Raw genomic sequence first — 18,574 nt, 5'->3', positions numbered from 1 at the left:
TAATGGACAGATGAATGGTTTTCCAGTTTCTTAAAGAAAGATAGCCTTACTCAGAACAAAGTATTCTTATGTGGAAGACACAGCACGCATTCTTGCAAAAACTAGGAAAAACTGTCTGCAGCAGAGAAGCACTTTTGGGACACATTCACTAACTGTCAATGTCAGCTTCATGATAGAGCTAGTTTATGCCACTCAGTGTAATTCCCCACCTCACAGCAGGCATATGCCAACTGGGCTGTTGATGTCCTAGAGACCTTCTCCTCCTCAAATATGGGACCAGAGTTTTCCAGCTGGAACCTGTCCTAACTGGATTCTTTAGTCTTCAGAGTCTTTAAGTTCCACTCTCAGACTTGAACAAAAAACAGGTAGCAGTGACAGTTCCTTACCTTTCAGCCTTCATTAGCATATGCAAAGGGATCCTCTGTAATGAGTTCACCTTTTGGTCATGGCTTTTGGATGCCTTCGCTTTTTTTTTTTTTTAAAGATATATTTATTTATTTTATGTATATGAGTACACTGTAGCTATCTTCACCAGAAAAGGGCATGGGATCTCATTACAGATGGTTGTGAGCCACCACGTGGTTGCTGGGAATTGAACTCAGGACCTCAGGAAGAAGAGTCAGTGCTCTTAACCACTGAGCCATCTCTCCAACCCGGATGCCTTCATTTTTGTCACATCCATTTCTGCTTGTAGTCACTTTAATACTGGTCTGCTTTTGGTTTTGACATTTTCTTGAGGTTTACCTTTTAGGTAATGATTCTAAGTGCCATTAATATCTGAGAAGCATTTAGATGGGTACACATTTGTGTTGTCAAGTTCCTAATTTAATATTTTTAAGATTTGGGCTATGCAAATATTTACATTTTAAGTGTGAAAATGCCTTTAGAATATGAACACTATTTTACCTTTCTGCATGTCTGTCTGTTTGTCTGTCTCTCTTGTTTAAGGACTTTTTGTTTTAATTGGATCCCATTGTTTGCACATGATAAGTATTTTGTGATCTTACTGAATTTGTAATTTTTCCTTTGAATACAAACATGTGAAACTAAATATTTCTCGTTAGCCAAATAGAGCTCTGATTCAGAGGTGAGAATGTGAGAATTCCCAGGGAATTATATGAGTGAAGATTAGGGATTCTTAGCGCATATATTTTTGCTTCTTTTTTTAAAAAATTATTTATTTTATATATATGAATACACTGTCACTGTCTTCAGACACACCAGAAGAGGGATGGGATCCCATTACAGATGGTTGTGAGCCACCATGTGGTTGCTGGGAATTGAACTCAGGACCTCTGGAAGAGCAGCCAGTGCTCTTAACCTCTGAGCTATCTCTCCAGCCTATATTTTTGCTTCTTAAGAACAGTTTTATTTAGTCGATGCTAGATAAAAAACTAACATGAACCTAACAAACTATAGCATCTTACAAAGTATTTATTTGTCCCACATTTGGTGTAAAATATTTTATTCATATGCAATCTTACCAAAATAACATATTTTTTGGCCAAGCAAGTCATAATACTGTTATCTGTTGTTAATCGTGTAATTTGAAATACAAGATACAAGACAACCAAAAAGAAAAAAGGCTTGGGGATTCAATACAGCTACAATTCTGTCTAATTTATAAAACATTTTAATAACATTTGATATTTTCATTAATAGGCATGGAATCCAGTAACTTTAAACATTTTAAATTGGTTTTATTTTATGAATATGGGTGTTTTTCTCATGTTTTGTATCATGTGTGCATCTGGTGCCCCTGGAGGTCAGAAAAGGGCATTGGATCCCCTGGAACAGAAGTACAGATGTTTGGGAGTCATCATGTGGGTTTAGGGAATCAAATGTGGGTTCTCTAGGAGAGCAGTCAGTGCTTTTAACTGCCGAGCCATCTTCCATCCCAAATCTAACTCATTTTCTCTGTGAAAAAAATACTTTTTAATATTTTGAAACTATTACATTATGATAGTTTTTTTTTTTTTACAGAGCAGAAGTTATGAGTCTAAGTACAAATTGTCTTTGATCTGTTCACAAGAACTATGTTGTTTTCATTTGAATTTACTGCAAAAATAGTCCTTGGAATGTTTTTTCTCCCTTAGTTTCATGCTTAGTTTATAAATTATATATACATTATTCATACATAAAGCTCATTTATTATGAATGAAATTTAGATGTTAGAAAATGTTTATTGAATGTTGACTGCTATGTTTTATGGAATGCTTTAGGTTAGAGAGGATCTTCATATTCTGATGACTAAGTGGCTTTTATCCATATGGGCTTATTACAAGTAATCTGTAAAGCAGAGAACAGTTTTCAATAGTTCTTCCATAAGTGAGCACTCAAAGAAGTGAAATGTGCGTGCATGCGTGAGTGCGCGCGCGCACACACACACACACACACACACACACACACATGCATGCACACTAAGGGTTTTAAATTTTATGTGTATGATTGTTTTTGGCTGTATGTATGTATGTCTGTTTACCTCTTGCATATCCACAGAAGCTGTCACATCCCCTAGAACTGGAGTTACAGCTGGTTGTGAGCCACCATGTGGGTGCTAGAATTGGACCCAGGTCCTTTGGAATTTGGAAGAGCACTAGTTCTCTTTTAACTGTTGAGCTATCTCTCCAGACACCTCCTCCAACATTTTTTGGGACAGGGTTTCATGTATCTTGGGCTCCTTCTATGATCAGGGATGACCTTGAATTTATAATTCTCACCTTCTACTTCCAGAGTGCTGGGATTACAGGTGTGTGACACTATACCTGTCTGGGAAAACAATTCAGTATTTTGATGCATGCAGGGCAAGCATTCTACCAACTGGGCTACCTCTCTAGCTCCTTAAAGACTTTTCAAAGTAAGTTTTAAACATTGCTAGGCCCTTAATATGTTCTTTGTTGGAGCCTGGAGATACAGTGGAACGCCAAACACATTCTTTCTGACCATAAAAGAAGAATTTGTATGAGAACTCCCAACATTTTTATGCTGTGATGAAACACATTTTGCTTTCATTGAGTCCTTCTGTAGAGAAATACTTTTGTAATTATTTCAATGAGCTCGGAATCATGAGTTGGTTGAGAAGCATATTATCCTCAGAAGAAGCCCCCTGTAACTCCTGTTCCAGAGGATCCGACTTCCAGAGGGACCAGGCACACACATGTCATGCCAGGATGTAGATGGGCCTATAGTAACTGGCGTGGCCTGAGTGACCCTAGAGAATTTGGGTGATTTTGAGGGCTCTTATAAGTAGATCCAAACAATGCCCTAAGAGACACCTGCATAAACCTGCTGAGGGGTGGGTTCCTGCCACCCTGAAAAACTTTATGTAACTTTGTTGTTTGCCTTGAAAAGAAAAAAGAAAACTTGTTTCCAGCTTGAGCTAGGCATGTCTTGCAATCCTAACACTCAGAGTAAGTAAGGTCAAGGTGGTTAAGGCAGGAGGATTTTACATTTGAGTCCAGTCTGGGCTTTTATAACAAGACCCTGAGTCAACAAACTAAATACTCAGCTTATTTAGTTGATCCTAGGTCAGAACTAATGCTAACATAAAAATAAACTTGTCTGTTTGCAATTTTAAGTCTTTAAAATTATTATTTGTTATATTTTATAGAAAAACAGTATCAAACAATAGTGAAGAAAATATATAAATATTGTAAATATTCCACCTATAAAATGAAAAGTCCATTATTTATCTAGTCTTTGTCTAAGAGTATATATATTCTTCTTATTTATTATTATTGATATAAGGCAAATTTTATTCAGGTTTAAAAAATAATTGGATAAAATTCTTTCCATGTTCCTTGTTATTATCATTTTTAATGGCAGTATTAATCAGCTCTTAAAAACATATTTCTCTGGAGCTGGAGAGATAGCTCAAAGGTTAAGAGCACTGGCTGCTCTTGGAGAGGACCTGAGTTCAATTCCCAGAACCCATATAGTGGCTCACAGCCACCTGTAACTCCTGTCCCAGGGGATCTGATGCCCTCTTCTGACTCCCACAGGGACCAGGCACACACAAGTCAAACAGACATACATGTAGGCAAAAGTTTCTAAAAGTAATTGTATGTACAGTGTTTGATGTATTTAGACATGTTTTACTGTGTTTTAGGGCCCAGTGTTGTAGGGCTGTATGCAGATGACCTCTAATTACTTTCTATATAGTAAATAAATAGTACAAGGCCCTGAGATTGGTTTTGGAACCACTTTTAGTTATCTGTAAATAGAGGAGGAGATGTTTGTGACATACAGTGACTTCTCTACAGCAGCTTTTCTGTATTAATGCTATTGCCTTTAGTGACAAGGGAGATTAATTTTGTGTATATGTAACATGAAAAGTCTGGGATTTTGGGTAGACAACCTGCCCACCCAGCTTTTGGAAATTTCTGAGGATGCAACTCATGCTCCTTGTGGCATATGCTTTATCACTGAGTAATTTCTCCACCCATTATGTGTGTATAATATATGTATTTTGTTTTTGTTTTTTAAATTGACAGGGTCATGTGTAACCCAGGCTGGCCACAAACTGTGTAGCAGAGGGTGATGTTGAACTCCTGACTCTCCTCTCAAGGGATGGGTTTACAAGCATGCACTCAGCTCCATAGGAGTGATTTTTATTTCTGATTTTTATTTTAAAGATTTATTTATTTATTTCATGTATGTAGGTATACTGTCACTGTCTTCGGACACACCAGAAGGTGGCATCGGATGTCCATTACAGATGATTGTGAGCCACCATGTGGTTGTTGGGAATTGAACTCAGGACCTCTGGAAGAGCAGTCAGTGCTCTTAACTGCTGAGCCATCTCTCCAGCCCTATTTCTGATTTTTAATTCAGTTTGTGCCTTGTCAGCTGATTAAGTTACTTTCAAAAATTATAATATGCAAATTCTATCTCTTATTCTCCAAAAAGAATTTTTGAGTGGAAGACAGTTAATCACTGTCTGCATATGGGCTGTGAAGAAAACACCTCTTGTTTGCCTTTGAGTTAGGTTATTCCTATTTCTCTAGAGAAGTCTTCTCTGCTGCTTTTCTAGTGCTGTGCTTTTATGTAGTTCTTGATTATTCTCTTGTTGTTGGACAGAACAATTCCAAATAATGTTTAACTGCCAGTTTCCTTTGCTGTTGGGCTAGTGACTGAGCAGAGGCAGTCTGTCTTGGTCACTCTGCTTGACACCTGTGCAGTGGTTGACATTCCATATGTTTTTGTTGGCTGACATTTTTGAGGAATCTTAGTTTTATAGGTGAGAAATTTAGGATGAAGTTGAGTATCTTTTCCAGATATTTTACTGAGAGAACAACTCTAAACCCTGTGGTTTTATGTTGTCCTATATGGCCTCTATGAAGTAATGAATCAGTGTCTGATTTTCTTCTTCCATGAAATGGGTCAGTTGTACTAAAATTCTTGTTTTCTACAAAATTATAACTTTAAGAGCCCTGAAGATTTTTGCTGTTGTTGTTGTTTGTGTGTGTTGGTGCAAACCAGAAGATAACCTCAGCTGTTATTTCTCAGGTGCTTTGGTTTTTGAGGCAGGAGCTCTCATTGCCAAGTACCCTAGGCAGGATAGGGAGCTCCAGGGATCTGTTTGTCCCTGATCCCCCTACCTCCCACCCCATGTGGAGTTAGAAGTGTCCTACCATGTTTGGCTTTGTTGTTGTGGGTATTGGGGGTTGAACTCAGTTCTTGTGCTTGCTCAGCAAATAATTGTCTCCATCTCTATCGTTTTGGTCTTTTATCTCTTTTTAAATTAAATGCATGCACAGAACTGAGCCATTTGGCCAAATCTTGAAGCTTTGGGGGAGTGAGGATTCTTGTATTTTCTTTTCTTTTCTTTTTTTCTTTTTTCTCTTTCTTTCTTTCTTTCTTTTGTTTTTTCGAGACAGGGTTTCTCTGTGTAGCCCTGGCTGTCCTGGAACTCACTCTGTAGACCAGGCTGGCCTCGAACTCAGAAATCCGCCTGCATCTGACTCCCGAGTGCTGGGACTAAAGGTGTGCACCACCACTGCTCGGCTCAAGACAACTTATAAAAGGCACTTAATTTATAAGTTTGCGCCAGCATGCTAAGTTGTAACTTTATTCAGTTCCAAAGTGTGAGAGTCCATGACCATTATGCCAGGGTGGGGTGGTGAGAGAGGGCAGGGATGGTATAGGAGCAGTAGCTCAGAGCTTACATCAGATCCAAAATCATGAGGCAGGGTGCTAATGGGAGTGGTGTGGGCTTTTCCCCCTTTTATTTTTGAGATTATAATATAATTACATCATTTTTCTCTATCTTTACTCCCTCTAAATCTTCCCATATGCCCCTTCTTGCTCTCTTTCAAATTCATGGTCTCTCTTTTAATTATTGTTACATGTTTCTAAGTATATGTATATACTTATATACCCCTAAACATAACCTTCTCAGTCTGAATAATGCCATTTGGTATTAGAGAACTAACTGATGTGCTCTTCCCTGTGGAAAACTATCTCTCCCACTCTCAGCATTCCTTAGTTGCCTATAGTTCCTTATGTAGGATTGAAGGGGTTCCCTGTTATGGATCTTTTAGTAGAACCTACAACTACCATTTTATTTTTATTATTTTATTTTATTTTATTGGTTTTTTTCAAGACAGGGTTTCTCTGTATAGCCCTGGCTGTCCTGGAACTCACTCTGTAGACCAGGCTGGCCTTGAACTCAGAAATCTGCCTGCCTCTGCCTCCCAAGTGCTGGGATTAAAGGCATGCGCCACCACTGCCCGGCAACTACCATTTTATTAAACTAATATAATCCCTAACTATATTCTAAGCATTTGTCCTTTTACCCACAGGTTAAGGGTAGTCCTCATTTCTCATCAAGGCATGGGCTTTTGAATCCTCAAAGCCCACCCACAGTGACACACCTCCTCTAACAAGGCTGCACCTAAAGCTTCCCAAACAGGTCCACCAGTTGTGGACATATGAGCATATTTTCATTCAGACCAGAGAGCTATTTAAATAATATCCAGACTCTAGTTTTGTTAGCAAAACAAAGAGAACGTGAAGGCAGGTTGTAGTGAGCAGCTCTATTTAGAAGAGGAAAGCGCCTCAAAGATCTACATAGTTAGATACAGAAGTCCCAGATGTTAAACAGTCTGAGGGCCTTGAGGTAAGTAGGTTGCCTTTTGTTTTTCCATATGTATCCCAGTCTGGCCTTGTGTTCACTGTGTAGACCAGGTAAGCCTGGAACTGGTGATTCTCTTTCGTCAGCTTCTTTAGTGCTGGGTTTATAGGTTTGTGGCAGCATGCTGAGCTAAATCTTTATTTTTTCATTTTTAAAGATTTATTTTTATTTATGTGGATGTGTCTGTATTAGTATATGCTATTTTAGGGGTTGGGGAGTACCTATGGAGGCCAGAAGAGGATGTCTGATCCACTGGAGTTGAAGTAACAGGTTGTTGTGAGCCACCTGACATGGCTGTTGGGAACTAAACTTACATCCTCTAGAAGAGCCCCAAGCAGTCTTAATGGCTAAGCCAACTTTCCAACCTTTCTCCAAAAAAAAAAAAAAAAAAAAAAAAAAAAAAAGCCTATCTTTTCAGTAACTTTAGTTAGATTTAAGTATGCCTTTAAGGCAATATTTTCAGAGGGAAAAACACAACTTGGATATAGATTATAATATAGCATAAGTATATTTTTCTTGACTATAATAAAATATGTAAGCTTATAAAATTTGCTTAGATCTAGGGCTGGCAATATGAGTCCATGCCAATCCCTGCATCCCCCATGGAAAGAAAGAATCAATTCCTGCAGGTTGTCTTGTTTTTTTGTTTGTTTGTTTTGTTTTGTTTTCCAAGACAGGGTTTCTCTGTGTTGTCCTGGCTGTCCTGGAACTCACTCTGTAGACCAGGCTGGCCTAGAACTCAGAAATCCACCTGCCTCTGTCTCCCAAGTGCTGGGATTAAAGGCGTGCGCCACCACTGCCCAGCCAGATTGTCTTCTGATGTCCACAAGTGCACACTAAATGTAAAAATAAAGGCAAATTTGTTAGATCTGCCTAAATTTTACTTATCAATTTGAATTAGTGAGCTGATAGGAAAAGAAGTAAAAGTAATAATTTGATGTTCTGTCTTTATTTATATGCTATTATGATTAAAAATAAAAAGTTAACACAAAAAGTTTAATCTTTTTCTGAAGAGGTAGGAAGGTAAAGGGCCCTGGGCTACTCAGTTCCTCTTCTGTGACTCTTAGACTGACTGCTGCTTGCTCTACCCCTAGATTCCCTGAGTTCTACTTCTCCCTTCCCATACTGGGACTTGCTCAGGTGGGCTTCAAACTTTCAGCCTTCCTGTGTTAGCAGGGAGAGTCACACTGAATTTACTCTAGGTTGGTTTCAGATAACCCAGCACAGCTGTGGCATACTGAGATGGTTTGGATGAAATTGATTCATTGTTTTGAAAGTGTTTTGCAAAACTTTTTTTTTTGTTTGTTTTTGTTTTTTGAGACAGGGTCTCTCTGTGTAGCCCTGGCTGTCCTGGCACTCACTCTGTGTAGACCAGGCTGGCCTCAAACTCAGAAATCTGCCTGCCTCTGCCTCCCAAGTGCTGGGATTAAAGGCGTGCGCCACCACTGTCTGGCACAAAACAGTTTTTTAAAAGAACTACTAGAGGTAGAGGTAAGGTCCTGGACCTGAGACTCTTGTCAGGATGTAGTTCAGCTTTTACCTCCTTCAGTCAGCTAGCTACTCTTTATTTCTCTCCTTTAAAAAATGTGTTCATTCTCATATATTCATTGTACATGACAATGGGCTTCATAAAGATGTTTTCATATTCTTATTTTAAGTAATTTGAGCACATTCATCCCTCCTGTTCTTTCTCCCTATCACATCCATTTTCCCAGTCAGCTTTGCTTTTGTTCCATGTTCTATATAAACATATGCTTTTATGTGTCTGCATAAAACTGAGGAGCCACGAAGAGCTAAAACATGGAATATTGTCTTTCTGAGGTTGATTTTTTTCTCTTAATATGATCATCTTTAGTAGCATACATTTATAAACATAATTTGACTTACATTTTGGCTTTCAGAGTAATTTTTTTTTTTTTTTGAAGAAAGGGCTCCCTTTCTTAAAACATCAATTTTGAAAACTACTGCTTTCAGGTAGTTTCAGAAAACAAATCTCTCTGTCTTTTATTTCTAGCTGTTAGTATATCCTGGTTAAAGACAGCCTTTTTCAGATGCAGGAGAATAAGGTCATAAGATAGCTTACTTTCCACCTGTCAGCAATCCTCTCAGTGTTCTTGCATTGCCCGTCCACTTGGTTGGGGCGTTCTCTGCTGTTGCCTCTCTTTTTTATGGTGCTAGAAATTGAATCCAGAGTCTTATTGCTACCCCTGAACTCTGAGAATCCCTGTTTTTAATGATAATCAACTATCAAATAGCTGACAGTTTGAAAATACCAATGATTCCTATTTGATTAGAAGATGATACTAGTTTACAAAAGCTAAATAGTTTTGAATTTCAGAGATTTCTTTATAATCACTTACAAATAAAAAATCACTTACATGTTTTAAAATGCCACTTTCACAGTACGTCATTATACGTTATTCTTAGTCATACCTCCCTCTCACTGTGCTTCCCCATCTCTCCCTTTTGTTAGTCTCCTATCTCCAAATACCCTTCCCTTATGCTTTCCCATTTACAGATTCTACTACCTTTTCTCCTATGACAGGGATGATGCTAGTGTATGAAAAATCACTTGAAATTATAATGGCAAGTAAGGGCGATCACTAATCACTAATTGTATTTGTTTGAATTTGGTTTAGACTTTACAAATACACAAACCTTGACTTAGCCTCAAAATTTTACTTTAAATATTTTGACTGCAAATTTATTAGGATGTATTTCTAAAAGTTTTAAAGTTTATTGAGCTATAATTCACATACCATAAGATCCACCCGTTTCAAGTGTAAAATTCAGTGACTTTCAAGTGTATATATGTGGATATCTCAGTATCAATATTGTGAGTGCAGCTATTGTTGACTGTTCTGACCCAGTTGGGATCGATGGAACTACTTCCCATTCCTGTCCATTCAGGTTAATTGGCAGTCAGTGACTAGGTGCTTCAGTACTGACTTCTTGTTTGCACTGTCAATTAAACATGAATGAGAAGTCAGCAGAAAAGCTCAGCTGGGAAAGTGTTAGACTGAAGATACTGAGGTCCTTTGCTTCAGCAAGAGTTTTGGAGACTGCTTTATCATAATAAAGTTGATACTGGAAGGGGCTTGGAGGTCAAACAGGACAACAGTACCTTTAATAAAGTCACCACAGGTATGCAGGTTAGGTAATGATCAGGAACAGAAATGTTAGCAGCGGTCTGCTATAATACAGTTAGCATTAGATTAGAAAATAAATAGGAGAGGTGACTTATATTATATCAACTGTACAAGTGATCTGGAATCAAGAACAGCCTGAGTAAAACTTCATAAGTATATCAAGTATCCCTGGGATGACAGGGTATAGGAAGAAGGAGGAGGAAGATGTCAAGAGATGTAGAAAAGTGAGGGTGGGGCCAGAGAGTGAAGGGAACTGCATATGCCTTAAGGAGCTTCAACTCTATTCTTCCAGCATTTGAGCCCAGACAGCAGAGAATGAAGAAGACCAAGTTGATGGGTTGACCTTCATATACATGTCACTGTGACTGCATTTACAGTTCCTTCCTTGTTAACAGATTGTTGTTACTTTAGACTGGTAAAAGTGTGCTTGCCATAGCAGGCTCCTTTCTACTATCTAACTAAAAGATCTAAATAAACACACATGGGGCTGACCCCTAAGTATCATATGGTCTTCAGTGTGTTGGCTTAGAGACAGAAATCTATTTAGAATCTTAGAGTTCCTGATTCAGAATATATATCTGTATAACTGACCTATGCCACAGCTTAAAAAAAGTAAAATATAATAACATAATTTGATTAAAAAATCATAGTCACACATTTTAAATTTATTCCAATGTAGGTGATTGGAGTTGTGCTTCATACATTTCAGCAGTTCAGCAGTGTTTTATCTGCCAACTAAGCTTTTTACTTGAGTGCACCATGGAAACGCTACTAATGAGACTTGTTGAGCACAAAAGTGGACTTGAAGAGCCAGAAGCCACTGTTTTCAAATGAAGGATTCCAAACAGTTTTAAGCCTCAGTGCTTTTAAATCACCACTGAGAATCCCCCTGCCCCTAAAATCAAAATGGCAAGCAGACGAAAATCAACAACACCTTGCATGGTCCTTGCCAGTGAGCAGGATCCAGATCTTGAGTTGATATCGGATTTGGATGAAGGCCCTCCCGTTCTTACACCTGTAGAGAATGCTAGAGCAGAGAGCGTCTCCAGTGATGAAGAAGTTCATGAATCTGTGGATTCTGACAATCAGCAAAATAAGAAAGTGGAAGGGGGCTATGAATGTAAATACTGTACTTTTCAAACTCCAGATCTAAATATGTTTACTTTCCATGTAGATTCAGAACATCCCAATGTTGTGCTGAATTCATCCTATGTTTGTATTGAATGCAATTTTCTTACCAAAAGGTATGACGCACTTTCTGAGCATAATCTGAAATACCACCCAGGAGAAGAAAATTTCAAGTTGACTATGGTGAAGCGGAATAACCAGACAATCTTTGAACAGACAATAAATGATCTGACTTTTGATGGCAGTTTCATTAAAGAGGAGAATACAGAACACGGAGAATCCATAGATGTTTCTTCTTCAGGAATCTCCATTAGTAAAACTCCCATCATGAAAATGATGAAAAATAAGGTAGAAAACAAACGGATTACAGTCCACCATAACTCAGCTGAGGGCACTTCTGAAGAGAAAGAGAATGGAGTAAAAGCAAGCCGGGAAGAAAATGCAGAAAGTGCGAGTTCTTCAGCTTCAGAATCCAATACAAGTACTTCCACCGTCAACAGAGTGCATCCCAGTCCTGCTGGCACAGTGGTGACCCCCACAGCTGTTCTTCCTGGGTTAGCACAGGTGATAACTGCAGTATCTGCTCAACAAAACTCAAACTTGGTCCCTAAAGTCTTAATCCCTGTTAATAGCATTCCTACCTACAATGCTGCATTGGATAACAATCCTCTTCTACTTAATACCTACAACAAATTCCCTTATCCTACAATGTCAGAAATTACAGTTCTTTCTGCTCAAGCAAAATATACAGAGGAACAGATCAAGATCTGGTTTTCAGCCCAACGTTTAAAGCATGGTGTTAGTTGGACTCCTGAAGAAGTAGAGGAGGCAAGAAGAAAACAATTCAATGGAACAGTACATACTGTACCTCAGACCATAACTGTTATTCCTACACACATTTCCACAGGGAGTAATGGGTTACCATCTATTTTACAGACATGCCAAATCGTTGGTCAGCCAGGTCTGGTCCTTACTCAAGTAGCTGGAACAAACACTTTGCCAGTAACAGCACCCATTGCTCTGACAGTGGCAGGGGTTCCAAATCAAACAAATGTACAAAAGAGTCAAGTGCCTGCTGCTCAGCCTGCTACAGAAACAAAACCAGCTACAGCAGCAGTTCCATCATCGCCAAGTGTCAGACCTGAAGCTGCACTAGTGAACCCAGATTCATTTGGTATTCGGGCCAAAAAGACTAAAGAACAGCTGGCAGAACTGAAAGTTAGCTACCTTAAAAACCAGTTTCCCCACGACTCAGAGATCATCAGGCTTATGAAAATAACAGGCCTTACCAAAGGCGAGATTAAAAAATGGTTTAGTGATACAAGGTATAACCAGAGAAATTCAAAGAGTAACCAGTGCTTGCATCTCAATAATGACTCCTCTGCCACTATCATCATAGACTCCAGCGATGAAACCCCAGAACCCCCAACTGCAGCTGCCTCACAGCCAAAACAGTCCTGGAACCCCTTTCCTGACTTTGCTCCTCAGAAGTTTAAAGAGAAAACTGCAGAGCAACTCCGTGTCCTTCAGGCAAGTTTTCTCAACAGTTCTGTACTTACAGATGAAGAATTAAATAGGTTAAGAGCGCAAACCAAACTTACTAGAAGAGAAATTGATGCTTGGTTTACAGAGAAAAATAAAACAAAAGCTTTAAAGGATGAGAAAATAGAAGTAGATGAAAGTAATGTAGGTAGTTCCAAAGAAGAACCTGGAGAAAATTCTCCTGGAGATGAAGCAGTTGCACCTAAGTCAGGAGGAACAGGCAAGATATGTAAGAAAACACCAGAGCAGCTGCACATGCTTAAAAGTGCATTTGTCCGAACCCAGTGGCCATCAGCAGAAGAGTATGACAAGCTGGCTGAAGAAAGTGGGCTTGCCAGAACAGACATAGTTAGTTGGTTTGGGGATACTCGTTATGCTTGGAAGAATGGTAACTTAAAATGGTACTACTACTATCAAAGCTCCAATTCAAGTAGTTTGAATGGTCTGTCTTCCCTTAGGAAAAGAGGGAGAGGCAGACCCAAAGGACGGGGCAGAGGCAGACCACGTGGGCGGCCCAGAGGAGGGAAAAGAATGAACACCTGGGACAGGGTACCATCGCTTATAAAGTTTAAAACTGGAACAGCAATACTTAAGGATTATTACCTGAAGCACAAATTTCTTAATGAGCAAGACCTTGATGAACTTGTCAACAGATCACACATGGGTTATGAGCAGGTCAGAGAGTGGTTTGCAGAAAGACAGAGAAGATCTGAGTTAGGTATAGAATTATTTGAGGAAAATGAAGAGGAAGATGAAGTTATTGATGATCAGGAAGAAGATGAAGAAGAAACAGATGATAGTGACACCTGGGAACCCCCACGACATGTGAAGCGGAAGCTTTCTAAATCAGATGACTAAAATGTAAGTGTTTAGCCTTTGTATTCATCATTATACACATGTTTTAACAGCTATCTTATTGGTTCACTCATCTTCATGTTAGTGTGTGTATGTGTGTGTGTATGTGTGTGTAGGCCAGAGGCTGATACTGTCTTCTTCTTTTGCTCTCTGCCATATTTTTTTGAGCAGCATTTCTCTGACTCTGGGGCTCACTGATTTAGCAATACTAGGTGTCCAGGAAACTCCAAAAGCTCCAAGGATCCACCTATTTCTACATCTTCAGTAGGAATATCAGTGTGCACTGCTGTGCCTGGCTCTTATGAGGGGTCTTGGATCTGAACTCGGGTTTGCATGTTTTTATGCAAGCACTTTAGTGACTTGAGCCATCTCCCTACCCCTTATCTTCACTTTTATTAATTTTTTAAAACTTTTTTTTTCCTAATAAGAGGACCAGGTACCACTAGTCATGACATGTATTACTATGATGTGGAGCTTGATTATTGTCCCTTTACTTATTTTCCATATAAAACACTTTAGTTTGTTTTAAAGAAAAGGAAGAAGGGAAACAGAAAACAAACAATAGAGGTAACTAAAAGGTATTTCATGTAACATTCTCTCTACTAATGCTTCATTTTTGTCTATGTAAGGAAACAATTAAAAAAACAAAACTAAAAATAAGGGCAAGTATACTGAAGGGAGAGACCATAGCACAAGGACTGATGGGTTCAAGGAAACAGAAATAAAAGTAGATGCTTTTTTCCTCCATTGTTGTCTCCCAAAATGTCATCAGACTTTTGCTAGAGTTTAAGATGCATTTTGCATTCAGTATCATTTTCTGTTAAAAGACAAAGGCCTATTCTAGGTCTTGTATTAACTCACCAGTGCTGAGGTGGCATCTGTTTTTAAGTAACTACAATGCAATTTTTTGTCATAAATCAAAAGGTAGATTACAGATTCAATATTTGATATAAATTAACTCAGTTACCTAAAATATCTGTTGCTCTTTAGGATAAGATAAACTTCCTATAATGTAAGTACTATGTTTGGTTAAAAAAATTCCTGCTGGATTTGGCTTCATATTCCCATAATCCTAACATTAAGAAACTGAGGCAGGAGGATTTCAAGTTTGTGGTTAGCCTGGGCTACATAGCAAAATACTCTCTTAAAAACAATATAAAATCTTCATAGTGCAAACGAATACAGTTTAAATCTAAAAGTTTTGGCATGCTCCTTAATAGATTGCAGATTAAATTAAAAATTTACTGTAGTTGCAGATAGTTGCCTGAAGTTAGGCCTTCAGTTCTTTGTATGTGAATTCAAACACTGGGGAGTGAGCTAGGGGATTGTTTATGCCAGGCAAGCACTCTACCACTAAGCTATATTCTCAACCCAGTATTTCAGTTCTTAATTCTTTTGGAATTCAGGAACATGGTTTTATTCTTTTCTGTTCTTTGTTTTGAGAATATTCCAGAATAAAAACACACTGTTTTGAAAACAGTTTAGCTGTCATGAAATGCCTGTGTTTGTCTCTCTGTAGCTCAAATAGTATCTAGTCAGGAATTGCTGTTGTGTTTTCAATAAGTGAGGGAGGGGCATAGACTCCCATTATTATTTTGTATATGCGCATAGGTACTTTTTCCTTGACTTCTTTCCTCTCAAACCTATATGTGTGCTCTTTTATTCTACGTAGTATTTTCTTAATCCTCGGGAGGCATCTTCCTGGCTTGTTTAGCAATTATTTATGCCTTAATAAAGGCTACATACTAGTCTCACTTATTAACAGTTCCTTTTCTAGTTTTTTCTCACCGACATCCCTAAGACAGAAATCAGATGGACTAAAGTGTCACTTATTTACATCAACAGTCTAAGTCTCATTGCAGGTCAGAGAATATCATGTCATCATTTTAAGTCACAAGATGCTCAAGAGTTTTGTACCATTATCCTGAAATCTAACCCTCCACCTCCTCATGTCAGAGACTTCACCACAGGCTTTGCTCTGACCCAGATGCATAAAATATTTGTAACAGGCTTTTTTTTTAAATTGGTAAACACAAGAACATGTCTTCCGCCAAGATTAAATCAACAAATGTGTTGCTGCAGCGAGTTGTTGTTGCAGCCTTTGCAGTCATTTTATGGGGAGTTGTAATCGTCTAAAATTAGGTGAATTTTCCATACTGTTTACTTGGATCTGACTCTCACTTATATAATAACATGGTCACAGATACTGATTATGGTAATAAAATTTGTGTAAGTCTGGTTTTAAGAGTTTATATTGTATGTAGTATATGTGTCCTTTGCTTTTAAAACACAGAGAAGCCAGGGTTAGGAAAGTAGTTTAGTAGATAAAGCATTTGCCTGAGTTCAGATCCCAGCACCTATTCTACGGGCACAGTGCTAGTAACCCCAGCACTGAGGAGAGATGGTAGAGAGAGGTGTACACTGGAGCTCACTGGCCAGCCAGCTTAGCTGCATCAGAGCTTTGCTGGCTTGTCTCTGAAACTAAGGCAAAAAGCAGCTGAAGAATGCCCCTTTCCCAACACCTATCAATAGCCGGCACACGTGCATGATGCATGTTCACCCTCCCATGAACCTATGCACAGCATATAGCTCATATATACAATTTTAGGAATACTTGGAAATGTAAAATTATAAAACACATCAATTAGCATGTTATAATTCATTTAATAAAACATTCTCACAAAATTATTCAGCATAGGTTTCCTCTTAAAAGTTTTATTTAAATATGATTTAGCTTACAAAAATATCTACCCAAACCTTCCCAAAATATTGCAACTAGGCAAAGCCACAGAAGACAGGAACAAAAGGAATTCCTCTTTTACAACCCAGAACTCATTGTTTAATATAAACTTTGATGAATTTACAAAGGAATATGATAAAAAAGATACTGCAGAACACAAAGTAATTATAATTTTGCACAAGTTAGTCTTGTGTACAAGCAGAAATACTATAGATTAGTAGATTTCATGTTACAAATGCTGACAATGAAATATCTTCCTACTAATAACTTTATAAATGATTACAGAAAGGTGTATGTCTAAAAGCAAATGTGGTACATGAGAAACATACACATGATTTACACAAACTGCACTGCGAGGTGTGTGTGTGGTAAGTAATCTCTCTGTTAAAGAGAATGCAGAATGCATTTGTGGCTAACTGGTTATTTTTATTCTAAAAGCAAAAATTAAAATATGGTTGTCTTTAAAGTTTCAGGGTTTTGTTTGTTTTTCTTTTATAGCTACTTAAAATTCTGAAGGAGAATAAGTTCTTCAACTCAAGATGTCTGAATTACTGTGAATGGGCCCAACCAGTCCTTGATGACACTGAAAATGCTTTGGGGCATACATACTCTCAAAACAGAATCCAATGTCCAAAAGAAATGGAACTCGATGTTGTGCCAAAGTCAAACTGCTGCAGTCGGGGGAAGTTCTGCAATGTAAATAGAGCGCTAATTAAAACAAACCTGTAAAAAGTGAAATTTTAATACAGTACATTTTTATTCTGACAGGAAGGAAACCTTGTGAATCTTTGACTTTCTAAGGGGTTAATGACCACTAGAGCTTGTCCTCACATCTAGTCCAGCTTACAGCTGTGTAAGATGGACTGTATTACCTGTATTCTTTGACATGTGATTAAGCTTACAGCTTTGAGTGACCAAACATTTTACAGAGTAAAAGAAATGGGAAAGGAGAACCAAACTCTACTTTACTTTATGTCTTACTGATCAGGTCCTACACCAAAATTAAAAGTTGTACATGGGCTTACACAGTTTGCAGTGTGCCTGTGCCTGCTATGCTAGGACAGGAAGACCTGTGGCTGGCTGCCCTTCACGACTAGACCCTCCTCTGAACACTCAGAAAGCACTGTTTCCACTTGCAGCACTTGTGCGACTTCTCTTTGTCAGAATCTGATTTGCTTCTTACTAAACTGAGGATACTACCCCAAAGGGAAAAAGAACTTAGTAGAGAGAAACTCTAAATACTCTTCCAAACATGTGAAACAGTCAGTCCACAGTAAAATATATGTGGTGCGTTCTCACGGCGTGGGAATCAGGAATGCCAAACAGGCTCAGGTCAGATTTTACAGGAATTATCTTTTCATGAAATTCTACCTTGTGTAACAATTTCAATGAACAGAGAAAAATAATTAGGAACCTAACAAGTGAAAAATTACCTTGTTGTGTAAGAATCGGGGCTTGTTAATGGTAACTGCAGCAGCAGAAGACAGAGTTCCTACTGACTTGTACTAGACTGGTGCTGACATTTGTGTTGGGAAGGACCCTTTCTGCTGTGATCATAGGACCATTTTCAAACTGCTTTCCTCACAGAACAAATTTTCAGTTTTATTAGATTTGGACTTAAAATTTTCTTTTTGGATGATCACACATAGTGGGTTTGGCCAGTTCATTTTTTTCTAACTTAATGAATAATAAATACTAAGCTCTTGGTTAAATGTTTGTCAGCTAATGAGAAATGTTATGAAAAAGCCTTGAATATGCATGCTGCTTTCATTTTTATAAACTTTTTATTTTTTAACTATAGCTTTATTAGCAATTCCCAAATGCTGCAATTTGCTGATTTCTTCACTCAGACAGCTGGCTTTGTGGGTGGCTTTTTTCATACTACTGTTAACTTTTTTTAAAAAAAGAAGTGATGTAAAGACTGTAACAATTGAATGCACTAAGCTGTTTTTCTTTTACACATTTAAAAACTTTAAGTAAAGTACTCTGTATTATAATGATTAAATTGCTCCCTTTTAAAAACCA

The 18,574-nt window shown here is 38.1% G+C and overlaps 1 protein-coding gene across 2 annotated transcripts in view; it reads left to right on the top strand.

Annotated features, from left to right (window-relative positions):
* Zhx1 (zinc fingers and homeoboxes 1) overlaps positions 1 to 18,574 on the top strand; it is a 27,087-nt gene extending 8,513 nt beyond the window's left edge. For both annotated transcript variants that reach the window (XM_034516247.2, XM_076911369.1), the window contains 2 exons: positions 10,964 to 13,815; positions 17,048 to 18,574. In XM_034516247.2, the coding sequence (XP_034372138.1) occupies positions 11,191 to 13,812 (2,622 nt within the window). In that variant the 5' untranslated portion in view covers positions 10,964 to 11,190 and the 3' untranslated portion in view covers positions 13,813 to 13,815; positions 17,048 to 18,574. The remainder of the gene's footprint in view (positions 1 to 10,963; positions 13,816 to 17,047) is intronic.

The sequence above is a fragment of the Arvicanthis niloticus genome, chromosome 13, assembly GCF_011762505.2.
Source record: "Arvicanthis niloticus isolate mArvNil1 chromosome 13, mArvNil1.pat.X, whole genome shotgun sequence".
In the NCBI taxonomy this organism is placed as follows: Eukaryota; Metazoa; Chordata; class Mammalia; order Rodentia; family Muridae; genus Arvicanthis; species Arvicanthis niloticus.
The sequence above is the reverse complement of the archived record's forward strand: the minus strand, read 5'-3'. Positions and strand labels throughout refer to the sequence as shown.